A 20,395-nucleotide genomic window follows, 5' to 3' on the forward strand; every position below is an offset into this window, starting at 1 on the left:
TCTGAAGTAGCATTTTAAACGATATTAAAGAAGCCAAATACTACACAATAATGCTAAATTGCATTCCATATGTGCCTCATACAGAAAAAAAAAAAAAAAAAAAAAAAAAAAAAAAATTAACCACGTGATTCAATACGTAAAAACGTGTGGTGATGTGTGTGAGATAAAGGAAAATTTAATTGATTTCATAGAAGTTGGTGGAAAGATAGGAGAATGTATTTCTTAATGCATTGTAGAAAATTAGTGTCTTAATTGACACTTGATGGTTTAGATATTGGACAATGTCGGTGCCAGTCCTACGACAACGGGTCTAATACGGCTGGTATTTTTAAAACACTACAAGCTAAGATTACAGAAATGAATAAACTGGAGGAATTTGGGCCATGTTTGGCCCACTTCTCGTATCTTGTCGGTGTGCATTTTGCTTCTTCGCGCCCGGAAGCAGTTAATCTTGTACAGACATTAGGATTGGAAGCCAAAAAAGATGAAAAATAGCAAACGCCTTTTCCAGGAACCGAACCACTGACCTCTGGAATACAGGCCCAGCGTGCAGAACCACTACACCACGAAGGACGCTACGAAAGTGGGAGAAATACCTTATAATCTGTTTGGAATTACTCAGAAAATACTTCGCTTTTTTGTCGGTTGCACTACTCGATGGTATATTATGAAAAAATTTACAAAATACAACTTAAAAGGAAGCAGCCAGACAAGATGGTCGGCAAAATATGTCGCTGTGAAAGTCCTTCAATGAATTTACCGGAAATATTAAAATATTTAAAAGAAATTAAAGATATTTCTCTTGATGAGGAATCCAAGCATGAGGTAGACCAACCTGAAAATTTGAGCTAATATTTTTCCAGAATTCAATCGAGTAAATATAGAAATTAAAAAAAAAAAATTACTCTTCCGCGTTCTGTGTAGTTAACGAAAGAACTAACCAAAACTGAGAATTATAAAAAATGAGAGAAAAATCCTATGGAATATTGGATACAAGAGTCTAAAACAGTAGCCGAAAAAATTGCAGTTGAGTCTATTCTGACAAAGAAAAAATTGCAAAGCACAAAAAGCAATCTGATGAACAGTTTGAGGACGAATCACGAACATTTCAACTTGTTCAGATAGAAGTTTCAGCAAATTAAAACATATTAAAAAATATCTACGATCATCGGTGAGCCAGGAGCGTTTACCAAGTCTCGCGATTTTGGAAACCGAAAATCAAACCGCAGATCAAATTATGACGATTCCATGCATTTATTTGTAGAACAAAAGGCTTACAGAGTGAAATTTTAATTTTCGTTACTAATTCCGTGATATTTTAATAGCGTTAAAACAGGTAAGAACTTAAAATTACTTATGAAATATGAAGTATGAAAAACGAGACAGGAAGTACGAATACTAAGAGTGATAGCCCATATTTTGTATAATCTTTTCAGAATTTTTCCTTTCCGCAATAGCCCATATTTTGTATGCAATGGCCCGATTAGTGGCTAAGCAATAAAAGCCGCTGAGCACTAGTAGTTCTGTCCGAGAGTCAAGTATATGTGGCTATATGAGCATTTCCGTGATTTTCCCCGTGTGTAACATACATATGAGCTAGTTTCCATTACAAATTTTTTTCGCCGGTGCATTCCCCCTTTCCCATGCAGTGCCTAATGGTGAAAAACATAGTGAATAATCAGACAAATGTCCTCAGCAGTGGCCGAGTGATTAAGACTGAATACTGGTAGTTCTGGCAACTGAATACTGGTAGAACACAGGCAAGGTCGAACTGGTAGTTCGACCTTGCCTGTGTTCAAACTCAGGCGAACGGGTTGGCTGCGTGGTTTGTTTTCGTGGATTTTCTCATGTGTAACGTGAATACGCGCCAGTTTTCTTTAAAAGGTTCCTCCACGAAAGCACCTCTCCTCTACGCAGATAGCCCTCCTGCCTTTGCCATATTCATATAATCTAACCTTACGTATTTTAACCAGTATGCAATACACGGAATAGTGAGAAGCTTAGGAGATGCCCGTTCCCCCTAGAGCGGAAAAACGAATGATTTCGAGGACTGGAGAGTTAGAAGCACTTCAGGATTAGAGTTAAGATTAGGACTGAATCCAAAATTAAGCTCACCAGAAAGTCCGCGAAAGTCCAGAAAGACGATTCTCCTAGGAGGGGACGATTTTCTAATTATGTCACTTTGGTACGTATTTTTCCTTTATAACAACAACAACAACAAAAAAAAAAAAAAAAAAAAAAAAAAAAGCAATAAAAGCACGTAAGGAATTTAGTATAAAATGGAGCTTAGTTTTTACTTCAAATACTACCTGTTTCATATTTATTAAACAAATTAAAACTTGTTAGAAAAACTTAAAAGGATAATGGGTGAGGGGGCGGCAGTTTTAGCTTTTGCCCCACATCAGAAAAATCAAAGATCCGGCGCTGGATCACATTTATTAACTACTTTATACTGTCTTGGAAACTTGGAGATATAGAAGTTAATGGTTATATTTTTTACTGTGAAAGGCGAATAAATTTATACTTGAGTTCATATAAAATACTGATTATGTTACCTTAAGAACCACTCCCTATTTATCATGACAGGGGCAATTTTTAATGTCTCTGAGATTTAACAGAAATAAATGTGATAATGCTGTTATCAGAAAAACTCTTTTTTTACCTACATATATATCTTTACTTTTATTTATGTCTAATTGAGTTTTATTTACCCAAAACCTACTATTAATGTTATATATTTATAATAAACACTTTCATAGTTATTTTCACTTAAGAGAAAAAAAAATGATGAAATCTTAAATAATTGTAATTTAGAAATTAAGTTATTTAAAAAGTATAGTTTATAGTACTGAAAATAATTAACGCTATTGTTAATTATGCATATTTAGTCTAAAGAGAAAAAATTGTATTATCTTCTGGTTTTCAGGAAATGATAAAATATTTAAACTTTCGATAAATACAAGGAATACAAAATTTAAAAAAAGAAGAAAAATATATTAATTATTAAGCTTATTTTTCTGCATAAATCACTATTTAACACAAGGACATAGTAACGACATTTTCACAACAGTTGAAAAAATATGGAATTTTTTGAACATTTAGGCGTCTTTAAGACGTCGTGATACGATGCTTTCACAACCAAAATATCACCTGCGAAAGACGTAATAATGACGTCTGTGCGACAAAAACCTCATCTGCAAAGACGTAATAAGGACGTCTTTGCTACGGTTGCAAAATAGTGGATGTTCGCAGACATCTGGGCGTCTTAAAGATAACCTATTGCAACGTTTTTGCAACGACATCCGCGACGAGTTTGCAACGTCGTTACGACGTTGCTGTGCTACTTGGGATTCTAAATATCCACACAAAAATTTCAGTATGGAAATAATGAAATAATAATATGTAAGTATAAGATATAAAATATGACAGAAAATTGTTAATATAATCAACTTATTACTTAACTTAATTGGCAATAGCCCTTTTAATTTTTAATTTTATTTCAGCTATGTCCCCTTCAAAGAATCTATACTTACGTCCACTTACGTCATTATTTCATCTGCAATGATGTGGAATGCGAAAGCTCCTATCCAATTGCTGTTCAGAATTCAAACAAAGGATTCAGATCTTATTTATAGGACCTGTTGAAGTGTGCATGTAATTGTTTCTACAATTCTTGCTTGGCTAACTTGTATTTCGCTGCTCCGCTGTAAATTGTTTCGAAATGCTATAAATGTATATAGCATTGTAGGGTACTTGTCCCACCCATAGTGGTGTGAAGAAATCACAGCACTATTTTTTACACATCTATTTTTCACATTTATTTTACACATCTATTTTTCTATCACTCATCCCATTTGTGTGCAAGCTGCATCTGTCACCCTTCCCCACACGACTGCAAAGTAATTAGTGCCTTCTCTACTCAGTTGTCCCAAATTCATCTGCTATAATTTTGTTGTTGGATGGGATACTGACTAGAAAACGCACCAATTATTTTGAAGTTGTGACTGGGATGGTGATAGATAGAATAGGATACGCACGCAAATACGAGGGCCATCCAGGAAGTAGATTACGTTTCCGTTTGTGTCCGCTAGGGGCGGGGCTAGCGCGGCCATCTTGGGGTCAGAGCGTTGCGCAGCTCAGTCTGCATCTAGCCGTGCTAGTGAGAGGTTCGTGCTGTGCTCCGTTCAGATACTGTGACGGTTTGAAATGTCTGCGTTAATTGAAAATCCCGCGAGCTGCGAGGTGCGCTCAGTAATAAGGTTTCTGACTGCAAAAAACTGTAAACCGATAGAAATCTATCGGCAGCTTCGTGAAGTGTATGGGGACAACATTATCACTGAAGGTGGAGTGCGTCAGTGGGTCATAAGATTTCAAAATGGCCGAACCAATGTTCACGACGAAGATCGAAGTGGGAGACCCAGCATAGTGACCGCCGAACTTCTCGAAAAAGTCGATGCTAAAGTCCGTGAAAATCGAAATTTCACAATAACGGAACTTTCTTTGAGTTTTCCACAAATTTCGCGAAGTTTGTTGCACGAAATCATCAGCGAAAAGCTTGGTTACCACAAGTTTTGTGCAAGATGGATTCCAAAAATCTTGACAGAGGACCACAAAAATCAGCGAATGGCTGCAGCGTTGAACTTTTTGGACGCTTACCATAAGGATGGTGACTCTTTACTCGATCGCATCGTTACTGGTGACGAAACATGGGTGAAACATGTGAACTGTGAAACGAAATTGCAATCAATGCAGTGGGGGCACACAAGTTCTCCCCAAAAACCCAAGAAATGCATGCAAACAATGTCGGCAAGGAAGATGATGGCGACTGTTTTTTGGGACAGAAAAGGTGTAATTTTGGTGGACTTCCTGGAAAGAGGCACTACAATAAACTCTCAAAGGTATTGCCAAACTCTCCAAAAACTCAGAAGAGCAATTCAAAACAAGCGCAGACTAATGTTGAGCTCTAAGATCTTGTTGATTCACGACAACGCCCGGCCCCACACGGCAAATGTCACTCGTAAAGTTCTTGAATCTTTTAAGTGGGAGTTGTTTCCTCATCCGCCGTACAGTCCCGACCTGGCACCGAGCGACTTCCACCTATTCCCAGCAATGAAGAAGTGGCTGGCTATGCAGCGTTTTGATGACGACGCACAGCTGCAAGAAGAGGTAACGAAGTGGTTGAAGGCGCAGGCGGCCGAATTTTTCGACGAAGGAATTTCCAAGCTCGTACATCGCTACGATAAATGCCTTAATTTGTATGGTGACTATGTAGAAAAGTAGTATTTGAGTGTGGCTTTCATCTGTATATAATAAAATTTGTTTCCTATACTTTGTTTATTTTTTTATTCCAAAACGTAATCTACTTTCTGGATAGCCCTCGTAGAATGCGTGATAGAAGAAGAAACTTGCAGACGTTGAATATTTTGTAGATAACAGGACATATAATTTTATTTCCTTGAAATATAATTCTTAAGGAAATATTTTCTCTTTTTCACATCACTATGGGTGCGACAAGCACCCCACAATTCTATATACATTTATGGTATTTTGAAACAATGGACAGCAGAGAGATGCAAGTTAGCCAAGCAAGAAGAGCAGAAAAAAGTGAATAGACACTTCAGCTGGACCTACAAATAAGATCGGAATCCTTTGTTTGAAATCCGAACAGCGATTGGACAGGAAATTTCGCATTGCAGGTCACTGCAGATAAAATAATGACGTAAGATGCGCAGTACAGGTTCAGTGAAGGGGAACGTAGCCAAATAAAATCAGGATTTAAAAGCGCTAAGTATGTCAGTAACTTTCTTTCATATGTTATATTTTACACACACATACATCTGTGTGTGTGATGATTTGGATGAGAAGACATATATATTTTCACTCATGGCCAATATTGTAGATGATGATGATGGCGTGCAGAATGCGTGACTATATATTTTCAGTCAAATGTAAGCGTCGTGATGATTTAACATACTCGTATTTTATAACTCACACATCATAATAGCCGAAATCTGCACCCATTCTTTATCCCATTTGTACCTTTTTATAATGCGATTATAATATTTTTATTGTGGTATAAAACGTTGAACGGCGACACATTAACTGGACAGAAAGCAAAGCAGGAATGTGACACATTCAGAAAGAAAGGCTGGGAAAGGAGAACAGTTATGAGTTCCGGTTTGCTTCATACGGATTGGTTATTAATAAAAAGTTTCGGTTCCGATTGAAATCTTATTCGCTGAAACATTTACGTAAATGCTTGAAATAGCAGAGTTATGTAAGATCATATGACATGAATTAACTTGGAAATAACGCAATTTAGAGAAATTTATTATAAGCAGTTACTAGGATAGAAAGGGACAATATCCAAATTAAAGGAAAGGGTTAAGGATTATTCCAAATTAAAATTAGAATTTTGCTTTGCATATTTTTATATAATATATTTATATACACATAGTCATGTATACGAAAAATTATAAAAGCGAAATATAAATTATAATATATAACTGGTATAACACATATAAAGCTTCAATAAGACAGTTAAAAAAATTACATTATACCCGCTTTATTTTCGTTTTTCCTATTTTTGTTATTATAAATTGCAAAAATGTGTAAGCCCTTTGGAAGAGGGAAGCTCACATTACTAAATACCTTCTTTGGTGTATGTAAGCAAACTTAAATAGTTACATATATTACTATATGCTTATGTTTATAATACATACATATTGTGAGATATAATGAAGATGGATATATAAATTACAACATATTTTTAATTTTATTAACTGTTTTATTTTCAGCGGACGAAACGCAAATCCGGACTCCAGTTCCTGAGGGGAAGAAATCAGTTCTTCGAGAAATAGCTGATTGTATAATCAATTATTGCTCAATCGACGATATTCGGTTACTTCTTGCGAGTGGTCAAGATATTAATGCACCAGTCGCGAATGGTTTAAGACTTCTTCACTACGCAGTATTTCACCGGCATGTTGAAGCAGTGAAAGTATTACTCGTTAGAGGAGCAAATCCATCCGTCATGGATGATGTGGGGTACACCCCCATGCATTTGTGTGCTGAAAGAGGTTTCTGTAATGTTATCAGGATTTTACTTCAATATAATGCACGAGTGGATTTTTCTAAGGTAAGTATAGATATATTGCTTAACACAATTTACCTGTTCTAGAAAGAATACGTTCTGAAAGTATAAGAAGAAGTCCAGTACTTTAAGTACTTATTTTTCAGCATTCTAGAATTTTTTAAATAAAAGGATAAAAATCAATTTCACCGATTGAAACAACATAGTATTTCAGAGGAAAGAAAAACAGGGGGGAGGGAAAACGTTTTTGGCAATTTATATACAAATTGAAGAGATTAGATCTAATGCACAAAATGATGAATAAAAATTATTTTTTATTAAAGTATTATTTCTCGAAATAAATCGTCCCGAAGTTTAAGTATGCATTTCTTAGCTTCATATCTACACAAATTTAAGTTATTAAAAGCACCGCAGGTGCTACTAGTCTCAAAACACAGTTTTTTCTGTATCACTTTTTTTGCCGGAATCATTTTCAAATTGTTGCCACCAAATGTTATAGTGATGCATTACTTAAAAAAATTAAATAATGAAGAATCTGTATGTAGTATGTTCCGTACACTGTGAAAAAACGATCACCGAATTTTGAATACACGTAGTCCTCCACATGAATATGAGCAAATCGAAACCAGAATTTGAATTTCAGATTTGTTTTTGATTTATTTCGCATTTTATACATATTTAAAGATTTTTATTTAACAAATTCAGCGATTTAAAAACATGAAGTGGCAACACTGTTCTAAATAAAGCATTTTTATTCCTAGCTCTCCAAACTATTGCATTCGGAAAAATGTTGTAAGATCCATCTCTGTTATTCCACATTAACTAAATTAGATCCTAGAATGAACCTGGCGAATTCTGGTGGACTCATATGAATCTAACTGGCGTGATACTAATCTGGTAAGTCCAAGAGGCTTACTAAGCCTGACCGCGAAATAACAATGAAACGTGCGCTTGGATAGCGAAACACACTCTGAACAAACTGATTTATTCACACGTTTAAATAGCACTTCACTTAACTTTAAATTTACATCCTGGCGACAGAATGTGAGGGGAAGTTCAGAAGTTTAGAACAGGTAATCAAACTTAATATAAATTTGTTATACAAAATAAGGAAAACCCTACAATGTATGGGATTTACCTTTCAATTTTAATCCAAAAATTAGGCTGCTTGAAAGCAATGTATTAATCACCATACTTCTTACCTCCAAGCATCAGCGAGTTGCAATTTAGTAAAGCGTAAGGTATTTAACTTTCAAATTTAATTTTTCTATTATTAAGAAGCAAAGTGACTGAAAAACAAGAACACTTCTTAAAAATATTTTTTATACTTTTTAGTGTGATTGATTTAAATATAAATTCATTTAAATCATGGAAGGCCAACATGGCGGATTGTGATGGTCACAAGTTCTACGCAGCTCTGGACAATGAATTTCGAAATGTAGACTCAGTCATCATTTCCAAATGCAACATAAATCAACAGATTCGTGATGATGTCAAGAAAGCTTGAGTGAGATTAAAAGTTTGATTACAAGGTATGCTGAGCATGTCAAATCTATAAATTTCCGCGAAGCTTGTAAAGAAAGCTTATTGAATTCTGTCAGGCAACCGAAATCTTATGCTAACACTGTGGTGCCAAACCAAATTGATTCAGATTGCTGTATAATTGTGAGTGCAGAAAACTTTATATCTCATGAAGTTAAAAAGCTTCTTAAAGCCGAAAAAAGAATTGATTTTGCTTTACAAGAAGACGCAACTATTTTGAATCTCTGTATTCCAAAGCGAAAATATACTACACACTTACTTAAATATGTGCCAAATAACATTATTGATAACGAAATCTCGGAAATTTTTGAAGAACAGAATTCTGAAATTAATTTGTCTGAAGCATACTGGAAAGATATTAAAGTTCGCTTTACTTTAAAAAAGTTTCAACTTGAGAAACGTGTAGTTATTCAGTGCATCCCGCTGTGCGTAAGTGTGTATTAAATTTTGGGTGTATTAAACTGATACTGTATACTGGAATCTGTATAAACTGATACTGGAATCTGTATAAAGTTGAAGATTTTGTTGTTTTAAATAGGTATTTTAAATGTTTAGGCTATCACTGAAGTCGTGATTGCAAACATTAATAGGCTTGTTATTGTTGGTGAGCATACGAGTTCAGAAAGCGATAAAAAAGAAGTGTAGGTGTGTGTTAATTGCATAAGATTCAATTAAAAAAAATGCAGTTAAGAATGTCGATGCAAATAATGGGCCATTTTTTGGAACTTGCCCCAGCCAAACTTTTATGATGAATATTGGAGCTTCAAAAATTTATAATGGGTAAGTTCGTCAATTCACCTATTTCTTTTGTACAAATTAAATCGCGCATGTCAAAATGGGCTACTCAGCAACTTACTTTATATATGTAGGCAATTGACATTGATGTTGCGTTGATTCAGAAACGGCACTGTTATAAAGGTGTTCTTCCTGGCTTTCCAATTAAATATAAAGTTTACTACGATTTTGAAGCAGAAGTTGTCAAGTCTGCTATTATTATTCGTAATCAAAATCTTTCTCCTCTTTGAACTTAAATCATGCTGTTTATTATACTGTTTTGGATACAAAAATTAATGATTCTGATTTGACTATTTATTCTGCATATTTTGAGCCCCAAGCTAGCATTGATATAGAACTCTTAAAAATTTCACGAATTTTGATGATTAAGAAACCATACAATTTTTTATTCAAATAGCATATCAGCGGTTTGCATAGTCCTGTTACTAATGCTAGAGGAAAGAAACTTGGCTGTTTTATTAGTGCGAATCATTTGTTTCTAATTAACAAAAATCTCGGACCTACTTTCAGTTCCACGCATGGCTCCGGCTACATTGACGTTACACTTTGTAGCTTAGGAATGTTCTTAAGAAGATTCTCTTTCTGACCATAAAATGATTATTTTTTGAATTTGATAATTTGAATACTTTTATTTTAAAAAGAGCAAACTGGTTTTTATTTTTAGAACTTTGTAATAGGGAACTGCGTGAATTGAATATCCTTCTTGATATATACACTGATTGGATTGCATTAGAAAATGCTGTAAATAGTCTCCCTACCATTATTTTTAATTGTGCTTCATTATTAATTCCGAGGAAGAAAAGTATGAGGAATGATGTTCCTTGGTGGTCTGAGGAAACTGACTGTTATAAGAAGCATGCAAATGCTGTTAGGAGTAGATTCTAAAGAGAAAGTAAAAGTTTTCTTGAAAGATATATATATATATATATATGTTGAATGATCTAAAATTCACTTAGTTCGAAAACAAGTTTTTCTAATACTTGCGCAATAGCTGCAAAGTAAGATAATAATCCTTTATTTATTATAGAAATATAGATTATATTATCTCCTAATATAAATTTAGTAGAAGTATGAAAAAAGAGGGAACCCATATGTAGCAAGTTTAATTCCGAAAATTGTGTTTTAAAGTATACATATATGTTGAATGATCTAAAATTTACTTAGTTCGAAAACAAATTTTTCTAATACTTGCGCAATAGCTTCAAAGTAAGATAATAATAATTTATTTACTATAGAAATGTAGATTATATTTATATTATCTCCTAATATAAATTTAGTAGAAGTGTAAAAAAAAAAAAGAGGGAACCCATATGAAGGAAGTTTAATTCTGAAAATTGCAATTTAAAGTAACTTTGATGTAAATTATGAAAAAAACGTTTTCCTGGGACTTGAATTTAAATCATGAATAACAAAATTTAAAACTTTGAAAAAGAAATTAATAATTGAAAACAAGTAATTATCGCTACTGATTGGAAATTAGTTGAACTTTCAAGGGGAATAAAGCAACTCCCGTTTAATGAAGAATAATTAATAAATGCGAAGGTGCTTCGTCTCTTACTCAAGTAAGAATGATAATGCCAAACTGACAAATTAAGTTAGGTCACAATTATACAATGACTCCCAATAAGTATTTGGACACCTATGCAAATGACGATATCTGCGGTCCTAAGGTACGTCACGGACTCCGCCGATATATATCGTGTAGGAAACAGCATCGGCTTTAGTCGCATGCAAGATGCCTCGCAGTTCGGAGCTCTCTGATTTCGAGAAAGGTATAATTATCGGGTATACAAATGTGGCCGATCCTTAAGAGACATATCTAGCGATCTGAAGTACCCAAAATCGGCAGTTGCCTATGTGATTAAGAAGTGGAAGGTGAGCGGTGATTGTCGGAATGTGCCCCGAGTCGGCAGACCAACGAAACTGGGAGATAGAGACCGACGAGGGCTGTCCAGAGAAATTCGGAAGAACCGCACCCAACCGATGGCCCTCATCCGCGAGGAGTTTCAACAGGCATCCGGGAGTATTGTTTCAATGAATACCATCCGTCAGGAAGCACATCTGCTTGGATTTCATGGTCGTGCTGCTGCCCATAAGCCTTTGATCACAAAGTCCAACCGCGCTGCTCGGTTAATGTGATGCAAAGCACATCGAAATTGGACCGTAGATCAGTGGAAACGGGTTCGTTGGAGTAACGAATCAAGGTTCACCCTTTACCGTTCGGATGGCAGGGTCTGGGCTTGGCATCTACCTGGAGAACGTCTCCTTCCAGAATTCATTGTGCCAACAGTCAAGTTCGGCGGAGGTGGAATTATGGTCTGGGGTGTTTCTCCTGGTATGGGCTGGGACCCTTGGTCCCCATTCATGGTAAGCTCAACTCCGATGCCTACTGCACTATTTTGGATGACAATGTGCTTCCTACGTTGTGGCAGTTTTATGAGTTGGACCCCTGTTACTTTCAGGACGACAATGGCAGTTGTCATGTTTCGACGTTAACTAAGGCTTGGTATGGTGCCAATGGAGTTCATCGAATGGACTGGCCTGCCCACAGTCCAGACCTGAACCCTATCGAGAACCTCTGGGACGAGTTGCATTGCCGAATTCAGGGGTGAACCACCCGTGCAAAATCGGTGAAGGAACTTCTATGTCTTCTCCAAGCCGAGTGGAAGAAAATACCACTAGCTGTCATACAAAGACTTGTGGAAAGTATGCCCCGGAGGGTCCACGCTGTAATTACCTCTCGTCGAGGCTTTATCAACTATTGATTTTGAATAAAGTTAGTTTTTCTTTTCTATCACAGGTGTCCAAATACTTATTGGTAGTCAATGTAGTTCCGTTAAGTGATGGAATTTATAACCAAAGTAGAGTACCAAAGAACTCATTCTGAATGAAGCATTTTCGCTAATACAAGATTCTTTATAAATTTTGAGTGAAAAGCAATTTATGTAGTAAAATTTATAAGATATTTGAGTAAATCTCCCATGACACCTTCGCTTTCTTATGTGAGTGAAAATGTCTGTTGAAATTTTGAATATACTAACTAGTGAATGAAAATTAATTAATTTCCGGCTAATTGTCGTGTCGGAACGAGGAAGAAAATTAGAAAAGGAAAAAAGCAATTTTTCACTGTCAACGAGCTATTTGACAGAATAAAGAGTATGAAATAAGCTAATTTTTTTAGTAACAGCATAAGAAAAGTCTGAAAATAATTAGCGTTTTTCCTTATGTACAATTTTGTTTTTACACTATGTACAAATACTCCAACTGATAGACATCCAACTTATACCGCCTTCTCAGGTTTAGGAACAAATTATCATATCCCTATCAGTTAAATGATTTAGAGTGAGTATTTAACGCCTGCTCTTTTAAGACAATGGTTAATAAATCGATTAGGTATTAGATTATTTTTGAGAATTTTAATAAGGAGCAAAATTTCGCGTTGTAGATCTATCGTATCTGTGCAAATATTTTTAATACGTTGTATTTGATTTAATATTGTATTACTAATAGCTTTTTTGGCGATGTTGGAAATCCAATTTATTAATTTGTTAGTATTAAAAATTGAAGTTTCTTGTTTTGTCAAACAATAAAATTATTTTGTAGTTAATAATTTGAAGATCGAGATAGTCGATGCTATTTTGCGAATGATTAGTTTAAGGCATTCTGGATAAATCTCGAGTATTCAATCTGATTAAAATTATTAAATGTAATAGGATCATCAATATACCTGTAAGTGTGCTTTTAGTAATTTAATTCTGGCTGTTGTAAATTTTTTTGGAAGGTAAATTCTTTGACAAATAAAAAGAGATTACAGATCGAAGTACTGGAATGTGAGCCCATTGGAAGTCCTCTGACTTGTTTAAAAAGTTTATTTTGAAATTTAATGTAGTAATGAAAAAGGTTGCATTTTAGGTAGGTTTTCCATTTAATAATGTTGATAATTGTGAGCATAGCAGGGAAGCGTTTAGTTTGTAAATCTAGCAGACTAGTATAGATTTCTTCTAAAGGAAGTGAGGTATATAAGTTTTCAAAGTCATTTTCCGTTAATTTTTTGTATGTCAATTGTTTGAATGGCATTAATGACAGGAGTGTTATTATGGATGATCCAGCAATAGTTATGATTAGTGTTACAATCGTTGAAAATAAATTTACAATTTTTTTTTTAGCTTAATTGCAAAATAATAGTCTACATTTTTCTTGTAGTTATTAGTTCCCTTTGCTATAAATCCGAATTTTAATGGTGTTTTATGGAATGTGGGAAGTGCATAGAGGTGAGTAAATCTGTTATATAATTAAATATTTTGAGTTGCGGCATAATTATAAGGCTAAATTATCTAAAGCCAAGCTTGATTAGTGGAATAATTTTCTCTCAAATATTAACGCTCACAGTGTCTGGAAAAATTTATGTATGTGTTTTTTATGACGACGAATTTTGCAAAAAGAATTGAAGCTTCAGGGATTAAAATCCCGGTTTGCAAAGTTATTTCGTCATTGAGTATTATTATACAGGGTGTCTATAATTAAAAAATCCTATTCGTACCTTATTTCAAACTGCCTACCAGCCTATTTCAAAGCTGACTACAACCGAAACCACTGATCAGAAAATGGGGAAATTTTGTGGCGGACTTAATGAAGGAATGACATTGTTTTTCATTGAAAAAAAAATAGTTACAAATAGCGCCACCAGGACGCATCATATTAATAATTTATACATTTAGTCAAGCCTTTATAATAGTTTTAAAATTTTACAAATTTCATTGCAAAAAACATGTTCCTGATGGTGTCAATCATTTTCAGCTACCATCTGAAATAGCAAGATGGCATATTCCATAGTTGACAAAAGTGTGTGCTGGGAAATGATCAGCGAGTGGCGTGATATGCTGGCTTTAATACTTTAAGATCAGGTAAAGTTCTTGAATTGTCACGACTTACCAGATGTTTCAAATATCCCCAAAGCAAGAAATCTCATGGATTGAACTCTGGGGATCGGGGAGGCCATACATTACGAAAAGCGCGATCCCATAAACTTATCATCATTATGAGCAACAAGAACACTGAAAATAGTTTCCGCTAATGTTTCTAGGTTTTATAACAGCTGCTGCATGACGTCGACAAAGATTTACATTTTTACTACAGGTTTTTAAAGTAAAACGCTCTCTGGTGACGCAGTTTGTAACTATTTTTTCTTCTCTAAAAGACATGCCTTCATTAAGTCCACCACAAAATTTCGCAGTTTTCTGATCACTGGTTTCGCTTGTAGGCAGCTTTGAAGTAGGGTTCTTTAATTTTAGACACCCTGTATATTTGCTGTTATGACAAGAAATTTTTCCAAGCGATAATTTGCGTGATGATACGAATTCTCATAGAGCTATTCATACTGAGTCAGAGGGGCTATATATTTCATTTATTGACTGTCAATTTTCTACTTCAGAAGATAGCAGTACTATAAGAAATCTCAAGAAATCAAATCACTTGGGCTAGACTCTTTTTCCAATGAAATTATACAGCACTTCCATGCAATGGATAGCCCTTTTTTTGCACAGATTGTTCAACCTTTGTTTATCATTTATTGTCTTTCCAACGCACACTGGAAAAAAGCTCGGGTTGTTTTAATCCCTAAAATTTTCGATGCAAGAAATACTTATCCTGACAATATTAAATCATTAACCTATTACCCAGTTTGGAGAAATGTCTTCAATCTCTCTTCATTAATAGAATAAATTGGCATTTGAGAGAGAAATATTTTTATATTTCTCGGTTCGGGTTTACTACTTGGAAGTCTATTGAAGACGTCTTTATTCATCTTAGTTATATCTTGCAGTATGGAATGCAAATGAAATTTTTAACTGTTCTTATTTTTCTGGATATCAAATGTACTTTTGATAATGCTTAGTGGTCATCTAACTTAAAAATTCTAAAAGATGCATGTGTACCGTAGACTAACTATAATCTACTTAAAAGCTTCTTAAACGGATGACCTCTGAGCTTCAGCTTGGGTCGGAAAAGAAGGTTTATTCTCTGGAAAAAGGCTGTCCTTACGGCTCTGTGTTCGGTTCTACTCTTTGGAACACAATAAGAAAGTGTCTTTTCAGTCATCTCGACGTTTATTTAAAAACTGCATTTGAAGACGACTTAATTTTAATTTTCCAAGGAAAGCTTTTGACTAATATTATTTTGAGATTACAGGCAGTGCTGGATTTTGTTCCCAGCTGGGCGTTCTCTCATAAACTCACTTTCAGTCCTTCAAAAAGCAAAGCTATGGTTGTTTCCAGGAATTTTGATGAAGAAAATATTGCTTCTGTACTACATAAAGATTCTGTTTAGGATTTTGTAGACAGTGTTAAGTATCTTGGTGTGGTACTTGATCAAAACTTAACATGAAAAAAGCACATCGTATTCCATTATACTGAATGGAAAAAAAAAATAATGGTTTTTCACAGACCTTCCAAAAATACTTTTAGAGTAATCTATGAAGTCAGGAAACTGATCTATAAGCAGTGTATTTTGCCTTTCATTTCGTACGGCTCTTGTGCTTGGGGACATGTTCTTACAAAGAGGGTTAACAAAAGCAATCTGAGAACGATTCAACGGAAAATTCTTCTTCGTATTATTAGTGGTTGTAGAACGCTAAGTCATAACGTTACTTGTTCTTGCAGGAGTTCCACCTATTGATTTAGAAATTGACTATAAGAATAATATTTTCGAGGCATTGGCAACTGATACTTTGGAAAACTGCATAAATGGAAACGTCCCTTAGAGCCCATAAATTTCTGCGATGATAAAGAGATTATTGAAAAATGTTTTCATCTGGTTTACAGATGGCAGTAATATGAATAATAAGGTTGGTCTAGCATTTGTTCTTTTTGAACACAAATCTGAGATTTGTTATTTTAAACACCGTATTTGAAATGAATGCATAGTTTTGAAGCAGAACGTTTATGTATTTATCTCGTCGTCAAGCGGATCAAAGATAATGAGACATTATATATTCCTTAAGGTACCTTATATGTTCTGATTAGCTTTCTTCACCTTTTGAACAGTACTGCCAGCGGCGAGAGGTTAGTAATCGACACACTGTTAGCTGTTAGGCGCTTTATAAGCATTTCGGTGCAATAACCGAATAGTTATGACACAAAGGACGCATTTGGATGATTTTTATGTGGTAGAATTATCGGCCGTCTGTAATGTGGGCGTACCCAACTGGAAGTATCAGACGAACTTGGAATTGCCCAGAGTGTCATCTCCAGGCTTTGGCAACGATTCCAAGATGATGGTAATGTGAGAAGACGTTACAGCACAGGTCTCCCCAGAGTTACAACGCCGAATGAGGACCGGTATTTGGCAGTTACTGCCAAAGAAACAGGCGGAGCACAGCCTCAGACCTGTCTCGTCAGCTCTCTTCAGCCACTGGTAAGACAATTTCAAGGCAGACCGTGTACAGACGCTTATGGCAGATTGGTCTATATGCTCGTAGACCTGTCAGATGCGTTCCACTTACTGCAACTCACTGTCGCCTGCGGTTAGCCTGGAGTAGAGAGCATGCATTGTGGACACAGCAACAGTGGGCTTGTGTGATGTTTTCCGACGAGTCCAGGTTTAGTTTGCAGTCTGATTCTCTCCGGACTTTCATATGGAGAGCTCCAGGTACGCGTTACCACCAAGCAAACATCATTGAACGACACCGTTACGGTGGTGCAGGAGTGCTCGTTTGGGGTGGAATTATTCTGGGTTCCAGAACTGACCTGCATGTTCAAATCGGAACCATGACAATCCAAATCTATCGGGACGTCATTCTGGAACAACATGTACGTTTGTTTCGGGGCGCCATGGGCGCACAATTTGTGTTTATGTATGACAACGCCCATCCTCACCGTGCAAACATCGTAAGCGAATGCCTTCAATCAGAAGATAGCACCCGTATGGACTGGCCAGCATTCTCACCGGACTTGAATCCAGTAGAGCACGTGTGGGACATGCTTGGCCGAAGAGTTGCAGCCCGTCAACCTCCTCCTACATGTCTAACGGAACTTCGGAGAGCATTGCTTTTTGAGTGGTGTAATATCCCCCAAGATTAGATCGATAATTTGATACTCAGCATGCCTAGGCGTTGTACGGACTGTATTGCATCGTCTGGGAGACATACAATGTATTAACAATCATACTAACCATGTAATATTGGTTTTTTGTAAACAGTTTTTTTTTGTAATTTGCTCCAGGGAGAAAAAATCGCTAATTGTTTTAATAATATCAAACATATAGCATCTTTGTTTGCTCTTTACCTTTTGTTTAATAAATAAGCTTTACAAATAAGTCAAAGTTGTTTTGCTTCTAACTCTTCCTTTGCCTGATTTTGCATTATCCTTAATTTATGGACATAGTGTATAAAGCTTAAATTCAAATAAACTAATAAGCAAAGGCTACAAAGAGCAATTTAACGCGAAGTTATCTCTAACTTCATCAGCGTAGATTTCAGCTATCAGCAGTTATAATGCAAGGTCGAAGATGGGAACCCTCAACTAAAGTAGCAAACCTAGTAACGTATCCTCAAGAGGCAGAACGTCTTAACAATTTCAAAACTTTACTTAGGTACAAGCGAACTAATTTGTATCCTGGCAGGAAAACGGAAAGCGAGAGGTGACAGCACCAATAAGGACAAAACTGAAAGGATTTTAATCAGGTTCTTTTACAGTTCATAATAATCCTCTTCTGCATTTATGCACAAATTCCAGGGCTTGCTCTATAATTATTGCTCCTTGTAAGTAGTTGAAATATGTTTAGCATCCTCTGTGATTTGCCAGGGTCTCCTCTGCAGAATCAAAACTGTAATTTTTAAATTTGGATTTCACCCTCGGAAAAAATATAAATAAAGTGAAAAGTAGTCAAATTAGAAGAGCAGAGAGATGAAATACTAGTGCAATTTTCATTTCTTTGGAAATTTTGCTTCTGCAGGAGCAGAGTGACGTGGGGAATTGTAGTCAATTGTAGTCATGAAACAATCATTTCCCACCCTTTTACAGCTGAAGGCTTCTATGACGAAAGTCCTCTCCCCACAGCCTCTAAACTTTGCAACAAAATGCTGCATTGGTCTTCTAACATCGAAGAACGAATTCCCGGCAAGTAGTTTCCTTGATGCTAAAAAATATATCAACCATTCATTGCACTTCTGACTGTCTTTGGCCTCTTTGGTGTTGGATTTTAGTTAGAACCATTTGTTTCGTCTTAAGCCGTCATACCTATGAAGAAAAAGCGTCATCCTATTTTCATCCGTCAGCTTGAAGGGAAAATCCCAGAGAAATCCAGACACACTTGCATTAAAGACTGCCAAGGAATGCGCTAATTATGGTGAAAACGTTGAGATCAATTGATGACAACAGAAGATTATTTTAAATGAGTCTTTAACCCTTTCCGGCACGCTACCTTTCAAAGTCGGAAATTTGATTTAAAAAAAAAAAAAAAAAAAAAAAAGGTAGGCAGTCTAATTAGACCTAGAGGAGTACACAAGTAAAATTTTGTGAAGATATCACTTATCGTTTTAATTCTGTAAGTGTGCCCAAAGTCGCACACTGATTGAATAGAGCTTCGAAAAGAGTGCTGAAACGAGCATTGTTATCAATGAACTGACTGATGAGATGCGGAGAAACAAAGAATACAGACTCTCAGTTGTCCTAGATTATCGGTGAGCCCGTTCTGGGCACACCTAGGGTTCGCCGTTTGATTTTAAGCAAGATTTCAAAGTAAAATTTTAAGACTAATATAGAATAAGAAGATTAGCATACATCCAAAAATAACATAGAAATTCCTTTTCAAACAATTCCTTATACACCCTAAAATAAATCTGGAAGATTTCTTTGAAAAATGAGGGTCTTAAAAAATAAACATGGCTAAAATATACGGACTGGTTTGTGTTGAGCTGCCATCTACTATAAATAAAGAAGGTTCAGAAAATGCCATCTACTATAAATCCTTTTTCATTCAATTTTTATGTACGTACAGAAGGAAATTTTTAGGTGTGTCCAGACCGGACACACTGTGCCGCAAAGGCGAAAAGCCTTTCCTATTGCCAGCTGGACATGTTATCCAACTAAACTAAGAAAACACGTCAGAAGGAAGGTAAAATGCTTTATATGCTTTTTGTATAAACATTAATTGTCTAACAAAATTATTTGTATTTGTATTTAAGAAAACTTTAATTTGCAATTTCAACTTCAATTTTTACGTGTTTATAATGATTAAAATAAATCTCCGCTATTTTAGGTTTTGGAAGGAGATACTAGTTACGGTTTTCCTCCTAGAGCCAGTCAAGCGGACGAGCCATTACGCCTGGCTTTGAAAAATGGTTATTATAAAGCAGCAGAACTCTTGTTGAAACATGGAGCAAATCCAAATACCGAATATTACCTGGGTCATGAGATTAATTTGCTAAATCCGTTAGATATTGAGGCTGTGGATCTGTTGTTGCAGTATGGTGCTCATCCTAATGCTAGAGACCGACAAGGAATGACATTGCTTATGAAGGTAAGATTTCACTATAAAGCGATTTTATTAATTTCTTATGGATACCTTTTCTCATTAGCTTTCCTAGCTTTAACTTCCTTTTATTAACTGCCGCGTTAAGTCCAAATAAAATAACAGGTTTTTGAAACATATCATCGTCTTTAGGATTTCACTCGTCGTTTGATAATTATTCATTTCGGTCAGTCAGAGCTTGTAAGAAGAGGAACGCAATAAAATATTGCTTATCTTGAGCTTATACGTTATAGTTTCATTTAACTTTGCAGGTAGGTACTGCACATCGCTAATTAAATAAATGTAGCTATTCTGGTAAAACAGTCACAAAAATTTTTCTTCAAAGAACTGCAATTTAATGTATATGAGCAACAGTTGCGAAAATAAAGGCCAGGTAAGGACTTTCATGAGCATGGTGTCTAGTCTCCTTATAGTCTGTGAATATTGTACTGTATGAAT

At 35.5% G+C, this 20,395-nt stretch overlaps 1 protein-coding gene across 1 annotated transcript in view; it reads left to right on the forward strand.

The window, feature by feature from the left end:
* Positions 1-20,395, forward strand: part of LOC118204320 (uncharacterized) — a 69,689-nt gene that overhangs the window by 14,104 nt on the left and 35,190 nt on the right. The window contains exons 2-3 of the mRNA XM_035376651.2: positions 6,798-7,138; positions 19,685-19,945. Of these exons, the coding sequence (XP_035232542.1) occupies positions 6,798-7,138; positions 19,685-19,945 (602 nt within the window). The remainder of the gene's footprint in view (positions 1-6,797; positions 7,139-19,684; positions 19,946-20,395) is intronic.

Source organism: Stegodyphus dumicola, chromosome X2 (assembly GCF_044657685.1).
Source record: "Stegodyphus dumicola isolate Sdum_Otavi_A_Nest chromosome X2, ASM4465768v1".
NCBI classification, from domain to species: Eukaryota; Metazoa; Arthropoda; class Arachnida; order Araneae; family Eresidae; genus Stegodyphus; species Stegodyphus dumicola.